Source organism: Pezoporus wallicus, unplaced genomic scaffold, assembly GCF_028554395.1.
Source record: "Pezoporus wallicus isolate ANWC-B61680 ecotype Strahan unplaced genomic scaffold, APGP_CSIRO_Pwel_v1 contig_5967, whole genome shotgun sequence".
Taxonomy (NCBI): Eukaryota; Metazoa; Chordata; class Aves; order Psittaciformes; family Psittacidae; genus Pezoporus; species Pezoporus wallicus.
The window spans coordinates 2,494,365-2,508,790 of NW_026639377.1; the positions used below are offsets into that span (position 1 = coordinate 2,494,365).

At 38.4% G+C, this 14,426-nt stretch overlaps 1 protein-coding gene across 4 annotated transcripts in view; it reads right to left on the reverse strand.

Annotated features, from left to right (window-relative positions):
• The window catches only part of PRMT3 (protein arginine methyltransferase 3), a 64,002-nt gene that overhangs the window by 13,451 nt on the left and 36,125 nt on the right, over nucleotides 1-14,426 (reverse strand). For 3 of the 4 annotated variants that reach the window (XM_057414349.1, XM_057414352.1, XM_057414353.1), the window contains one exon: nucleotides 10,629-10,715. The exons of the other annotated variant lie outside the window; for it this stretch is intronic. In XM_057414349.1, the coding sequence (XP_057270332.1) occupies nucleotides 10,629-10,715 (87 nt within the window). The remainder of the gene's footprint in view (nucleotides 1-10,628; nucleotides 10,716-14,426) is intronic. 4 annotated transcript variants of the gene reach the window in all.

A 14,426-nucleotide genomic window follows, 5' to 3' on the forward strand; every position in this document is an offset into this window, starting at 1 on the left:
TGGCTATCTAAATCAAGAGGTAGTAAACAGTAATTATTAAACATCACAAAGACTACCTCATGCAGAGCTTCAGGGATTACAGATTTACAGATTTCAGGTGACTACAGAGAACAGGAGTTCTACGCTGATCCATTAAATTCTTTTTCTTACATTCTAAAACAGATAGATGTCCTTCAGTATTGATACTGAAAAAATTATTCAGCCAAAGGTTAAAAAAAAAAAAATGCAGACAAATATTCCAACAAAACAAATTCCACAAGTCCCATAGGATAAACCCTTGTGAACAGCTTCAAGCACACCAAAACCAAAACACACACTCTGGTGAGCTATGTCAACAGGCAGCCCCAGTCCTGCATAGCTGAATAGAAAGTATATGCTTATAGTTAAATAGATCCAGGGGAGAGTTTGAAAGATGTTTTGAAAACTCTTAAGAGCACATATTGCAGTTTCAAAATCTAATGGGTATCTTTACTAACAGATTTTCAAACCAGTTTTGAAACAACTAATAAAAACAAAACACACACATGGCTTGACCATTTTTCTTTGCAAAATTGGTTTCAACTATGTAATTTGGTTTTAATAAACATTTTAAGGCAACCTGCCATAATTTACCAATGCTGCATTTAATATCCAGATAGAAATCTCTTGCATGTGTTTTACGTCTTTGGGAAAACAAGACTTGTTTTGTTCAATTTCATAATTTGTTCAATTATGGCAGCTATTCCAGAAGCCAATTACAGCTGAGGAAATCTAGAAAGTGAAACTGCACAGATCCTGTTGCTTACGCTGTGAAACAAGAAACCAAACCAAAAGTTTAAACCTGCTATTAAACAGAAGTAGTTATTTGCCTACACCTAGGTAATAAACATAAGCTCAAGTGTATTCTAAAGCCTTCCAGTAACTTCAGCCTAAATTAACTGCCTTCTTCCTTTCCTCTTTTTGATTTTACACAGAGGATTTCAGTGATACGGTTTAGTGGTGGTCTAGGCAGCCTGGGCTAATGGTTAGACTTGACGATCTTAAAGGTCTTTTCCAACCTAGCTGATTCTAGACTGCATGTTCCCCTACGAGTAACATAACCCTTAAAAAGGCATTCAACCAAATTATGCATTATTTTCATGAGTATACTCCATTTTATTTAACAATTCATTCCACCCACTCCAATACATCTGTGTATGAAACTGAGGGTTCAAATAAAAGTTTAATGAAAAGAAAAAGGTTGGTGGTCTTCAATGCTAAAATACAGGGGGCATGAAGGATCCCAGTGCAGCTCTAAGACCTTTCTGTAGAAAGCAAGCATGTAAGGAAGGAACACAAGTGAAAGCAAGGCCTCAAATTTACGCTTAATCTAGAAAACCTCAGCCTAATGATGAGGTAGGTCTATGTCAAAGAACAACCATTTCCTTCACCCAATTTTACGATTTCTTCATACCAGGAAAGTTGAGAGCTTCTTACAAGCTCCCAAGCTTTGCTTTAAGCAACCTAGGAATTCAAAGGATAGACTTTTATAGCCTTATTATGATGGCCTGGTTTTATTCATGTAGCACAGATTAAGTGCAAATGCTAAAAATTAATGCCTACCATAGTATTTTAAATCCAGGGTGTACCTTTTTTCATTACAGCTCAGTTTTATAGATCTTTTTGTACTCAAGCTAGTCTGCTATTAGGGGAGCCACAAAACAACTGATTTTCGAAAAATCAGTCAATGACATTGAATCTTAAAGACAGAAAGAGTTGCGGTTTGTTTTTTTTTTTGCCACGTCAAAGGCTATAGTAAAATCTCCGACACCATTTCCCAGGTCCAGAGAATAGCAATAAAGCAGAAAAAGGGTCTAGATAAAAGTCTGATGAGGAAGGGCTGAGGGAACTGAGGGCATTTAGTCTGGAGAAGGCTCAGGGGGGACCTTATCACACTCTCTACAACTATCTCAAAGGAGGATGGAGCCAGGAGGTGGCTGGTCTCTGCTCCCAAGTAACAAGTGACAGGACAAGAGGAAACAGCCTCAAGCTGCACCAGGGGAGGTTAAGGGCTGGGTATTAGGAACAATTTCTTCACTTAAGGGGTGGTCAGGCATTGGAACAGGCTGCCAAGGGTAGTGGTGGGGTCACCATCCCTGGAAGTGTTTAAGATGTATAGATGTGGCACTTACAGAATCACAGAATAGTTAAGGTTGGAAAGGACATTAAGATCATCTAGTTCCAACCCCCCTGCCATGGGCAGGGATGCCTCACACGAAACCATGTCACTCAAACCTTTTGTCCAACCTGGTCTTGAATACCGCCAGGGATGGAGCATTCACAACCTCCCTGGGCAAGCCATTCCAGGGCCTCACCACCCTTACAGTAAACAATTTCTTCCTGATATCCAATCTAAATTTCCCCTGTTTAAGTTTGAACCCGTTACCCCTTGTCCTGTCACTACAGTCCCTAATGAAGAGTCCATCCCCAGCATCCCTATAGCCCCCCTTCAGATACTGGAAGGCTGCTATGAGGTCTCCACGCAGCCTTCTCTTCTCCAGGCTCAACAGCCCCAACTTTCTCAGCCTATCTTCATACGGGAGGTGCTCCAGTCCCCTGATCATCCTCGTGGCCCTTCTCTGGACTTGTTCCAACAGTTCCATGTCCTTTTTATGGTGAGGACACCAGAACTGCACACAAGAGTCTCACAAGAGTCTCTTGAGGTCTCACAAGAGCAGAGTAGAGGGGCAGGATCACCTCCTTCAACCTGCTGGTCACACTCCTTTTGATGCAGCCCAGGATACAGTTGGCTTTCTGGGCTGCGAGCGCCCAGAATCATTCAGGTTGCAAAAGACCTGTCTCTATGTCACTGGCAAAGTACTGGGGGATATAAAGCTGCAATACAGTTCTAGTTATTTCTCTTACCAAATGCTTTACAGAAACATTAAAATTCCTGCTTCTTCATAAGGCAGCAGGAAGGTTTCCTCAAAAGAGCTACTAAAACCTAGGATCTCAGATTGCATTACAGAAGCCTACTTCAATACTCCCAAACAGAACAGCTAAAACCCCCTAAACTAAATCATCCCCCCACCATTACCCTAAGGTACATTAGTGTAAGCCTTGCACCACTACAGAAAGGATCTGGTACCCCACATAAACAGCTTGGGAAAAGAAAAAAAATATCAAACATCTGCACAAATCAATGTTGAAATACCTGATGATACAAAACCAGCTTTAAGACTGGGTTTGGTTAATATTTTCTTTTGAGGAAATTATAGCTTCCCTTACCCTCTTGGCTTTTTTAATTTTTATTACTTGGTAGTGGCTTTATCCTGAAACTCACAACACACATCTTTAATATTTAAGCACATTCCAGTGAAATAATTTTATGAAAGTGAAGTTCAAAGCATTTTCCTTTCATTTCACTTTTGAGCACTACCACAAATAGCAGTAGCTGTAACAATCACACTCTTCTATTAAAGATGCAATACTACAAAGAAAGTAATTTCCGATGTTTACAGCTTGAAGGAAGATTAAGTCCTCCTGTAAAATTTAACACATGCAGCTAAGCAGTAAAATATAAGGGGAAAAAAAAATTATCTACAAGTGGCATACTAGAAGCAATCACAGACACAATCATATTAAAATGGAATATAGGGCTGGCCAGATTTTTATTAAAGGTGGCATCTTCCTTACAAAGAGTCAAACCTAAGAAAAGGAAGAAGCAAACAATGCCCCCATGAATTCTATACAATGTTTTATAACTATTGCTTTAGGTGCTGGGTTTTTTTGTTTGTTTTTTTTTTAAATCAACGGTACAATAACAGTTATTTCCTCCACAGCAGTTTTACTCATCTTTTTGCTCCACCTTTGACAGCTCATTTACAACTTCCCCAATGACTAATCAGCAAGAACTTGAGCCTTCTCTGGAAGAATCTTTCAAGTGCCAGTTTCCTGAATACCATGAAGGAGGAAAACAAAAATAATGACTTCTAAAATGGTAATAAATAACTGCAGCTCTAGCCTCAAAGGATGTTAAATATTGGGAAACACCACAGAAATATTATCCTTCGTATTCTCCTATAAATTGCCAGGAGAAAAGCAGAGTTATAAGAACAAAATCTTCAACCCCTGAACAAAGTTTCCATATTTCCCCAGGGAACTAAGAGGGTTAAATAAAGAACTAATGAAATATTTAGGAATAGATGTACATTACAGAGACTGCAAAGCATTATCCTATACAGGTCAACAAAGAGTTTGCTCAACTAAGAACAAAATATTTCCAAAATTACAATAGCAGCTGCTAATTTCTACCCAAAATTTTGTCAAACCCAGGTTTCGATGAGGAGCTCACAAAGCAGCTTAAGGTCTTCATCCATCACTGAGGGTTTCTAAGGTGTTAATGTAAACATATGAAAACCACCCCTCGTAAATGAAGTATGTCCTCCCAGTAAGAGTCACTTGCTTTTAACATATTTTTCTTCCCTCACACACAAATTATCTTGAGCCTATTTTTCCACCATTTATTCACGTAACATGCACCAAATATATTAAGATCACAAAAGGCTTTAACATATGTAACAGATGTGTATTAGTGCATATTATTTCAATCCTTTCACTTACAGCCCTTACTGAAATTGCAAGAGGAGCCTATATTTTATTTCAAATATATCTGAATACTAAGGGGTTTTTTTCTGAAGAAAATGTTTGGCTGTATATGCAGTATTTTAACAGGATAAAACAAATGAGACTGTGTGACTCCTTGTGGGAACTCATAAGGGCAACCTTACCAATTCACTTAGGAACAAGGAAATTAAAAATTATTACTATTGCTATCACCTACACTGAGTCATTTATCATTCTTGCTCTTCACTAGTATCATGTTCCAACAGTGAGTGGCTACAACAAATACAATTAGCCAGCTGGCCACAGAAGTGGGAGATAATGTGCTTTTGATGGAGTTTATCCAAGCATGGAGATGGAATGTTTGTCATCCACACAGCAGAGTTGCTGCATTTTTTATCCCAAGGAAAAGAAACCCCTCACGCAATGATTTTGCGTTTTAAAGAGACCAAGAATCTGGAGATCTCTGTAGAAGAGGCTACCAACAACTACACAGATGAGAAAGACAAATCCTGCATTCTAACATGATAAAGTAGTCTTTCATTTAAACAGAAATCAGGCATTTAAGGTGTGTTTAACCACGGTACTCAAAGCCAGATTTCCAATTAGCTTACAAAATTTAGTTTCTCACTTAATGTTGCAATTAAAGATTAGTATCCTAATGCTTACCGGTGGCTCCCAAATGGAAAATTTGGTATTAAGAAATTAAACTGTCTAACACTTAAGAAAATTCTAACAAGCAAAGATTTTCCTTAGACAAAATATTTTTCTCCAGTCAACTCAACTTCCTTTCTCCTCCTAAAGGTTTTAATACATCAGTCACGTCCTCTGGTTCATTATCCTTCTTTCACCCGCTTCCTCCCTCCCACTTTTTATACACATCCACTGCTCTTTGACAACATCTCCTGGGAGCAATGAAGAGATACTGCCATTTTCCTCCCAGGGGATATTTTTATTCAGCTAGGAAAGATCAACCTTGATGGACTCACAGGGGAAATGCTCACAGACAAAAGAGGAAGTTTGTCAATTGATTTCTACACTGAGGGTAATCATCATTATATGTTATCTCAAAAGCTCACACAGTGATCAAACTCAGAATACAATTAATGGAATATTTTCCTAGCAGCATCTACTAACTGATATTAGCCAGATGTCTCATTAAAATCAGCAGTGACAAACCCTAGCTCTTTCTTAGGAAAATGCACTTTTGCAGGCTAATTAAATCTATTTTTGGCCATTATCTTTTGCAAGACTGAAATCAAGGCAACTTGCCCTAGAAGTGCTTTGAAACAATTTCATATAATGATTCTGTGCAACCATTTTATGCTTTGTAAACCTTCAGTCTTTGAAGCCTAAATAATGATAAATAAACTTACTGCTAAAAATACTGTTTTGTGATGTACCACAAGAGGAATAAAGGAAAAGTCAGTAGGAAGAACATATGCTCTACAAAAAGCCTTGACACCCCTCACCAATAAGTCCTAAGCACAACATAAGGTCACACTTAAAATGTTTATTTTTCACTCAATCTTTATATATTTCTCAGGTTTGATAGCAATTTTTTTTTCCTGAAGACCTATTTAATTGAACACCTGGAAGAAAACCCCTATTTGGAGCATTAAGCTTTTTTTTTTTTTTAAGGATACGACTCAATAAATGCATTACAGGATCATCTGCAATACCCTTAGGATATACCTACAGAGAGACATCAGGCTGATCTGTTATGAGAATGACTTAATTACTTTGCTAGGATAGGCTTTTTTGATCATATAAAAGTATAAGAGTTAATTTAAAATATTTTACAGATGGAAGGACAGACAACTCAGGTATGAGTCAATTAACACTATGATCTTACATTTTGGGAATTGCATAGTTCTTCTGTTTTGTGGATGCTCATCGCTAATTCTAGGCATTTATGTCCTTAGTCTATTTATCTAAAACCAGAAAACAGTTATCCTGTTGCCTTCTGAACTGCAGGGTTTTTGAACAACTTGTACAATTAAATGCCACTATCATGCAACCAGATAATTAGCCAAGAGGTCAGACTAGCAATAATTGTGATGTCTAGAAAGAAGTACCTATTTCAGCACTTGCATTATCAATTTTCAGGAAGTAAAAGGTTTGTACTACAAACAGACAAAATGGAGAGGGGAAAAAAAAAATCCAAAGATGAGCAAAAGGTGGGTGACAAGGCCCAAAGGTCAGCCTTGAGATTAGGCTAGTCTTTCTGTGCTCTTTTCAGACAAGGAACAGAAAAAAAACCTCTGTTCCTAACTCTGCCAGGAGAAGCTTTCCCACAGTCTTTATGAAATCCTCTCAGAAGCGTTCACCAGAACGGTTTACAAGAACAGAAATAACGTATGGGGAAAATCAAGAAGAGGTCAACTTCTCTGCTGAGACTAATTTGAAAAGTCAACTGAAAGTCATGGCTCCTTTGTTTTCTAATGCTGCTATCAAAATAACGTTAGATGCAGCAGAAAATGAAGCACTGAGTGTTGGACTTCATGATTTTTATGGGTCCCTTCCAACTTCAAAAATTCTATTATTCTAAAGGAAAAAATCAAACACCAAAACAAAACAAAATCCCAAAGTGACCAAGGCTAAAATAACGTCAGATTTTAGTTAACATCCTACTACAGAAATAAGTGCAGCTTCTCCTGCCTGAGAGATCCTGGCAGTGTTCCAAGTCATAATCAAGGCAAATGTGGTAATGAGTTGGTAAAATGACTGCATTATGGCTCCAATTCCTGTCAGCTTTTACAACAAACCACGTTGTCACCACAGATGTGCAAACGGGTTGATGGGAGGAAGCAACAGACCCCAACACAGCTAATGCCTCCAGAGCTGTCAGCTAAACGTTCAGCTCTTCAACAATTACACTGTGTACTCCAACTAGATGAGACCACAACTCTTTTGTCCCACCACCACGCACCTAAGTTTTCCACTTGCTTGGGTTTGAAGAACAGACCACATACAAAAGGAATGCTACTCCTGATGGTAACACATGTCTAAAGTTGGCTTTGTTATTAATGGCAACACTAGGAATGAGACAATCAAATCTGCTTCCACACTGTTATGGCACAAAAAGGGCTGAGAAAAATTTTTGGTTGCAAGCTAAAAAAGCCTGATATGTACAAGTACAACATTTCAATTTCTTCTTTTTTTTTTTTATAAAATACTTTGTAAATAAAGCAAAAATATTTTTAAATGCTCATTTTTTAAAAAAGGCAAAAATCAGCACAGACATGTATCAAAAGCTAGAATTTTGGGAAATAAAACCAGCTTTCTCTTTCTGTGCCAACAGAACAACAAAACATGGATGCAAACAAGAAATACATCAAATGTTATTTTCAAAGGACAAACTGCAATCCTAAAGCATCTCCTAAAAATCTCAATATAAATAATGGGCTTTTATTGTTCATTTACTGCAAGGTTAGGCAGCCTGATATGATGGATGAACTGCCAACTCCCAACTAAACTTCTCCAATCCATCAAAGAAAAAGTAGAAATTTCACTCAAAGTGTCAATAAACCTAAATCATGAAGTGCAAAATACTTCACAGAGTTCTGATCATTTTTTAGGACCTGCATTCACTGCGAAATTGCAGAAACATTGTTTTTCCCTCACTTCCCTCCCCTTCTCCCTGCAAGGTGCACATCTTGATTTATAAGTCAATGATACCACAGATTGATAGAACAGAAATGAAGTTTTTTTGCAAAGGTTTAATGCTAAGGAAAATGATGTCTACAAAAGAAGCTATTTTACTCTACCCAAAAGCCAAAAAAGATCGCCAAGATTTTGTAAATCAGATATTCAAAAGTGGCTGTATTAAAAAAATTAACCCAGGGCTGCAACTGGAGCTTTGCAATCAAAGCTGATGCTGCCCTGAGGCAACTAGAATGATTCTATGACAACTAAAACCAGGAGATACATAGCAGCGTGAACCAGCACACAGACCCATCAAAAAACAGGTATTACATTGTTTGACATAGATACCCAAGACTGCAATACTTAACTAATTACATCATACAGCAACGTCACACAGACCCATCAAAAAACAGGTATTACATTGTTTGACATAGATACCCAAGACTGCAATACTTAACTAATTACATCATACAGCAACGTGGTGTCCCTGCCCATGGCAGGGGGGTTGGAACTAGATAATCTTAACATCCTTTCCAACCCTAACTATTCTATGATTCTACGATTCTATGTTCTTTGTGTCCGCATCAGAGGAGGCCTGCGTTTCTTCTTCTTATATACATACAAAAGACAAATAAAACAGCTGTAGCAGACTTACCACGATATATTAAAAATCAGCTACCCCTTTGGACTTGATTCTGTGACATGCTGCAGCATAAAACTAAGCATGAAGCTCTCAGGTGAAGTATCACTGAAACCTAGACTACAAAAATTTGAGTTTCTACTGCAGATCTCAGAGCCTAACACCTTTTGTCAAATTTGATGAGGATAGTTGAATGAATTGGTAGAAAGCATTTATAATTGATGTTGAATGTAAAAGCATATTAGTGCAATCATAAAAATCTTTGAAATTAGGTCATCCTGCCTTTGCTTATCATTTAGCGTTTAAAAACTCAATGCACTACTTTAATCCAAACACCCAGACTCTCTCATCTGTACCTCATCTTTATCACAACTGCCCTGCCTAATGGTAGTAATACAAATATCCTTCTATTTGATTATTTTCTTCCTTATTCCAACAAAGAAAGCAAGCTGTGCATCTTAAATCAAAAAGGAATCCTCACATAGGTACCCATCTGTACACTTCTAAATACACATCTACAACAAATACACATCTAAAAACTTATATTTATGTTAGAATATCTAATTTGGTTTTGCTCTAAAGACATTCATGTCATTTTTATTTCAAAAGTCACTCCCCCTCCCCTACATGAAGTATGCTAAGTAAAAACATTTTGGTATATTCATTGACTTAAGCCTGAAAACTGGAACCTAAGCCACACAACATAAATTGCATGGGCCTTCCCAGAAAAAAACAGCAGGGCACATTTTTCATTAATCCAAAACACCAGGTACTGAACGACCAAAAAAAAAAAAAAAAAAAAGCTGCAAAATGAATGTGCATTTATGTAAATTCAGCGTGAGCAACATAGGCACAACTTCTCTGGAGTGTTTGAAAGATGCCCTTGTGCTGAGTTTTCATTTAATTCTAATGCCCAGACTGAAAACTTTTTCCTTTTCTTCCATTTCATAATGACTAGTGTTTGATAAACAAATAATTGATCAGTCTCAGATTTGTTCCAGATTCTTTACTTAATTTAATGCAACACTCTAATACTTGCCTTGAAACCTTCATTTTCATGGTACGGAGGTGGTACTGTAATACTGTCAATAATACTAAAAATAAGCTTGTGTATGCTGCAACTAGAACTCCCCTCCCATCAAATTTCAAAGCCTTTCTAGACTTAGTGTCCTTTTGAACATAAGTCACATTAACTGCCATCAAGTAAAAATACTAACTTGCATGAAATAAATAAAATAAATGCAGTAAACCCTCCGGTTATCAGATTCAGATTCTAGTGTTCTATTTGCTCCCCCTCAGTTTTCACATGTAAAGTTCATCAACTTTCCTGTTTGAAAAACTGAGTTTGCCATAGGAGCTGCTAAATGTTTATTGTCGGAGCTGTAGTCTACCTTGTCCTTATGTTGTTTTTCACTTTTTACCAAACACAGAAAAGCTCTTCTGAGAATAGTGCCCATGTCATTCTTGAGCACAGTGGTAACAAGATGTCTGAACAGAAACCTCTTCTTTCAGAGAATGGGCTAGATAACAAAACAGTACTAAGGCTCCTCATCTTTCCCTTTCCTCATGTACCTGTATTATACTGTAACATTACTACTGGAGTTTTACATTTATCTCTCTTTACAAGAGCTCATTTGACACCTGTGTACCATGGAAATGAAGGTTTCAAGGCAAGGACTGATCATAAATGAAGCATAATTAATGCGCTATTAGTCCAATGTGATATTGACCATACATGAAAAAAATAAAATTGTCTTACCGTACACTTTGTGCTCGTTGTGATGGTCAGGGTGAAATCTGAAGAGAATTCTAAGTCTGGAGTGGATGCAGTATTACAGTCAACATGCTGTTGAAAGAAGTAATACAATTCTGTCAGTGCTAAATTTAGAGACCTTCCTTTGGATGAAGGTTGCTCACATAATGAGACAACTTCTTGAGGGCAATACTAATTCAGCTCTGAAAAATGGGAAGAGGCTTAAAACCCACTTAATCCTGTCGGCACACTGACAACCTAAAACACCCCTTCCCAAAATGCCAGCACTAACAGGCACTTGGACTAGTAGCACTACGGAGCCAAGTGTAGTAGCTCACTTCTTTCAAGACAATTGCTTGATGACAGCTGCCCACTGGTAAAATCAAGTCATATTCACCGGCATCTTCACCTGTTTTACTCCTTGTTCATACAGCCACATGGCAGAATACAGTATCAAAAGTGATACAGGCTCAATCTGGGCTTTTCTGATTTGCCAGGTTAATGTAGTATTGATCATGGAATAATTGAAAGGGACCTCTGGAAATCACAGTCTACAGCAGGGTCAGCTAGAGCAGGTTGCTCAGAACCATGTCCAAATAGCTCCTGAATACCTCTACGGACAGATTCCACAACTTCTCTGGGCAACCTGTGACACACTGTTCAATTGCCCTCAGAGTAAAATACCATTTCCTGATCTTTCAAGACAACTGCCTGTAGCTCAACCTGTGCCCCTTGTTTCTTGACCTGCCACTGAGAATCACTGAGAAGAATCTGGCCCTACCTTCTCCACTTTCCACCACCATGAGGCATTTATATGCACTGATAAGGTCTTTCCACTAGACCAGGTTGCTCAAAGCCCTGTCCAACCTGGCCTTGAGCACTGCCAAGGATGGGGCAGCCACAGCTTTGCAACCTGTGCCAGTGCCTCACCAGCCTCACAGGGAAGAGCTTCTTCCTGTTATCTAAATCTCTGCTTTGTCAGTTTAAAGCCATCCCCCCTTGTCCTGTTACTACATGCTCCTGTCAAACCTCCTCTTCAGGTTTCCTGTCAGCCCCTTTTGGCACTAGAAGCTGCTCTCAGATCTTCTTGGAGCCGCCTCTTCTCCAGGCTGAACAAGCCCAGCTCCCTCAGCCTGTCAAACTCTTCTCAGAGAAGCTGCTTTCCAGCCAGTAGACCTTCAGCCCCTCTTGATGAGTGGGGTTATTCTTCCCTCCCCTCAGCAGGATTATGCATTGCCCTTTGGCTGCCCCGAGCTTTTTGCACAGGACAACCACTGGCCCATTTCTCCAGCCTCTGGATGCCCTCCTGAATAATAGCACAACCATGAGGTGTATGAGTATGTGAAATATCAAAGTGATGCAACCGAGCAGAAAAGCCAAGAGGCAGAGAACTGCTTTGCTATTTTGAATTTAACACAAAACACAGCATATCCAGGATAACAGTGGTAACGTTGCAATGTGCATTTCAATATAAAAATCAGACTTTGTAGAGTGCAATTAGCTTCGATTTTCAGTTGTTCATAAAAATTACACCCAATTTTTTTTTCCACTGTATGAAGTTCTTTAGCTTATGTACTCAGTTAAAATCACAGCATCATAGAATAGTTAGGATTGGAAAGGACATTAAGATGATCTAGCTCCCCCCCGGCCATGGGCAAGAGATGCCTCACCCTATACCATGTCACCCAAGGCTCCAACCAACCTGGCCTTGAACACTGTCAGGGATGGAGCATTTACCACTTCTTTGTGCAACCCGTTCCAGGGCCTCACCACCTCCACAGTAAAGACCTTCTTCCTTGTATCTAATCTGAACCCATTCACCCTTGTCCTATCACTACAGTCCCTGATGAAGAATTCCTCTCCAGCACTCCTGTAGGCCCCTCAGATATTGGAAGGCTGATGCTTTATTCAAGAATGCCATATAATGCTGAATATAATATCACAACTATAATTAATAAATATTTCTTGATGCTGCTTTGTCTTTCCTTAAACAAAGTTTTGCTTCCTGAGAAGTTACACTATAAACGATATAAAACAAGCAGCAGCTAATCAGAGCAAACACTAAAATATCTTCTGTAATAATCATATGATAAATTGGAACCTTTTAAAACTTTTCCTTAAAAATATAATCCATTTGCTTTGTGGAATGGCTACTGATTAAAACAGTTTACCTGTAATGCCACTTTGCTCAACTCATTAATTTTACTCCTTTGTACTGTAACTTCAGCAAACAAGTTCATGCATTGACTTTGGGCTATTTTAAAAACTCTGACTGCTACCCGAGTACAAAAGAGTACAAAAGCATTAAGAAACAAAGTGATGGAAACTGCTGCACGATGACACAATTTGCAAATCACATAAACCTGAGCTGGAGAGTGACTGCTCATCATGGCACATAATGGAAAGGGGCATTATCAGCTCATAGACCTCATTTGGCACATTAAACCAATTATCAACATTTTCCAGGTTAAAATGTTGTTCATTTGTTTGCCTAACAAACAGAGCTTAACTCATCCCTACAGCTGCTTATTTGCAGTACCATATACGTTCTTCATTTTCTGTATACCAAACTTGACCTATTTGAAAGAAGTATTCAACTACACTACCACTTGAATTAGAACATGTAAAATGTTATTAAAATGCCAGGTGAGAAAGCCTATGCCTCACTCATTGCACAAACCTGTCAGATGGCTAATAATTACAGCCTTAGACTCTTCACAGAGTCACGGAATGGTTTGGGGTGGAAGGGATGGTTAAGGATTGTCTACCTCCAACCCCCTGCCACAGGCAGGGACACCTTCCACTAGACCAGGTTGCTCCAAGTCCCATCCAGCCTGGCCTTGAACACTTCCAGGGACAGGGCAGTCACAGCTTCTCTGGGCAACCTGTGCCAGTGCCTCACCACCCCCACATGGAAGAACTTTTTCCTTATATCTGATCTAAATCTCTCCTGTCTGGTTAAAGCCATTCCCCCTTGTCCTGTCACTACTTGCTCTTCTTAATCTGTGTTTTGTCTGTACCTCTATTTTGTGCACATTCATTCACTAATGGTGGAATTTATCTTCACTATAATGACAGGTCTGCAAAATATATTCCAACAACTGACTTGATCACTTGACCCTCTCCTTACACTCAAGGAAAACAGACACTTGTAAGCCTTAAGCCACAGAACCTATTACAGGTGTCCTGTAAAAAAAAGAAGTAGAGATGCATAAGGAAGCTAAAGTAGTTACTCAAGTTAAAGAAGTATTAGTCTCAGCACTTCCTATATTTGACTGCCCAATTAAAAAAAATAAAAAATAAAAAAGGAAATTTAAACTTTAAAATCTTCCCTGTAATCAAATTATAGACAAGAAAAGCTTAAACAATAACTTGTGTCAGGATATACTTACACCAAAACTGTACTTGACCCATTACTGCTTTTGTGGGCAGGACTGACAACTGACCACACCAAGTAGTTTCTACACTGGAAGAGACCTCAGTAATGGTTTCAAGTTCAGTGATAAATTACACAAATCTATTTTCTTCTATATCAAAGTAACATAGGAATGCATTTAAATAGAAATTACCTGTTTACTAAAGTGGTAATTCCCATTGAAGGAAGGGCAGTAATAGTACTGCTTTAAGTGTATTACAATAGAAAAGTAACTGTATGAATAATAATTAGAATACCATTGTGGCAGAAAATCTTGATTTATAATAGTCCCTCTTTCAATTTTATCTGACCTGTTCCAAAGTCCATCAGAAGTGCAAACTAGTCAGTGTTCTGGAATTATATCCTATCATGTAAGTGTTCTCTCATAT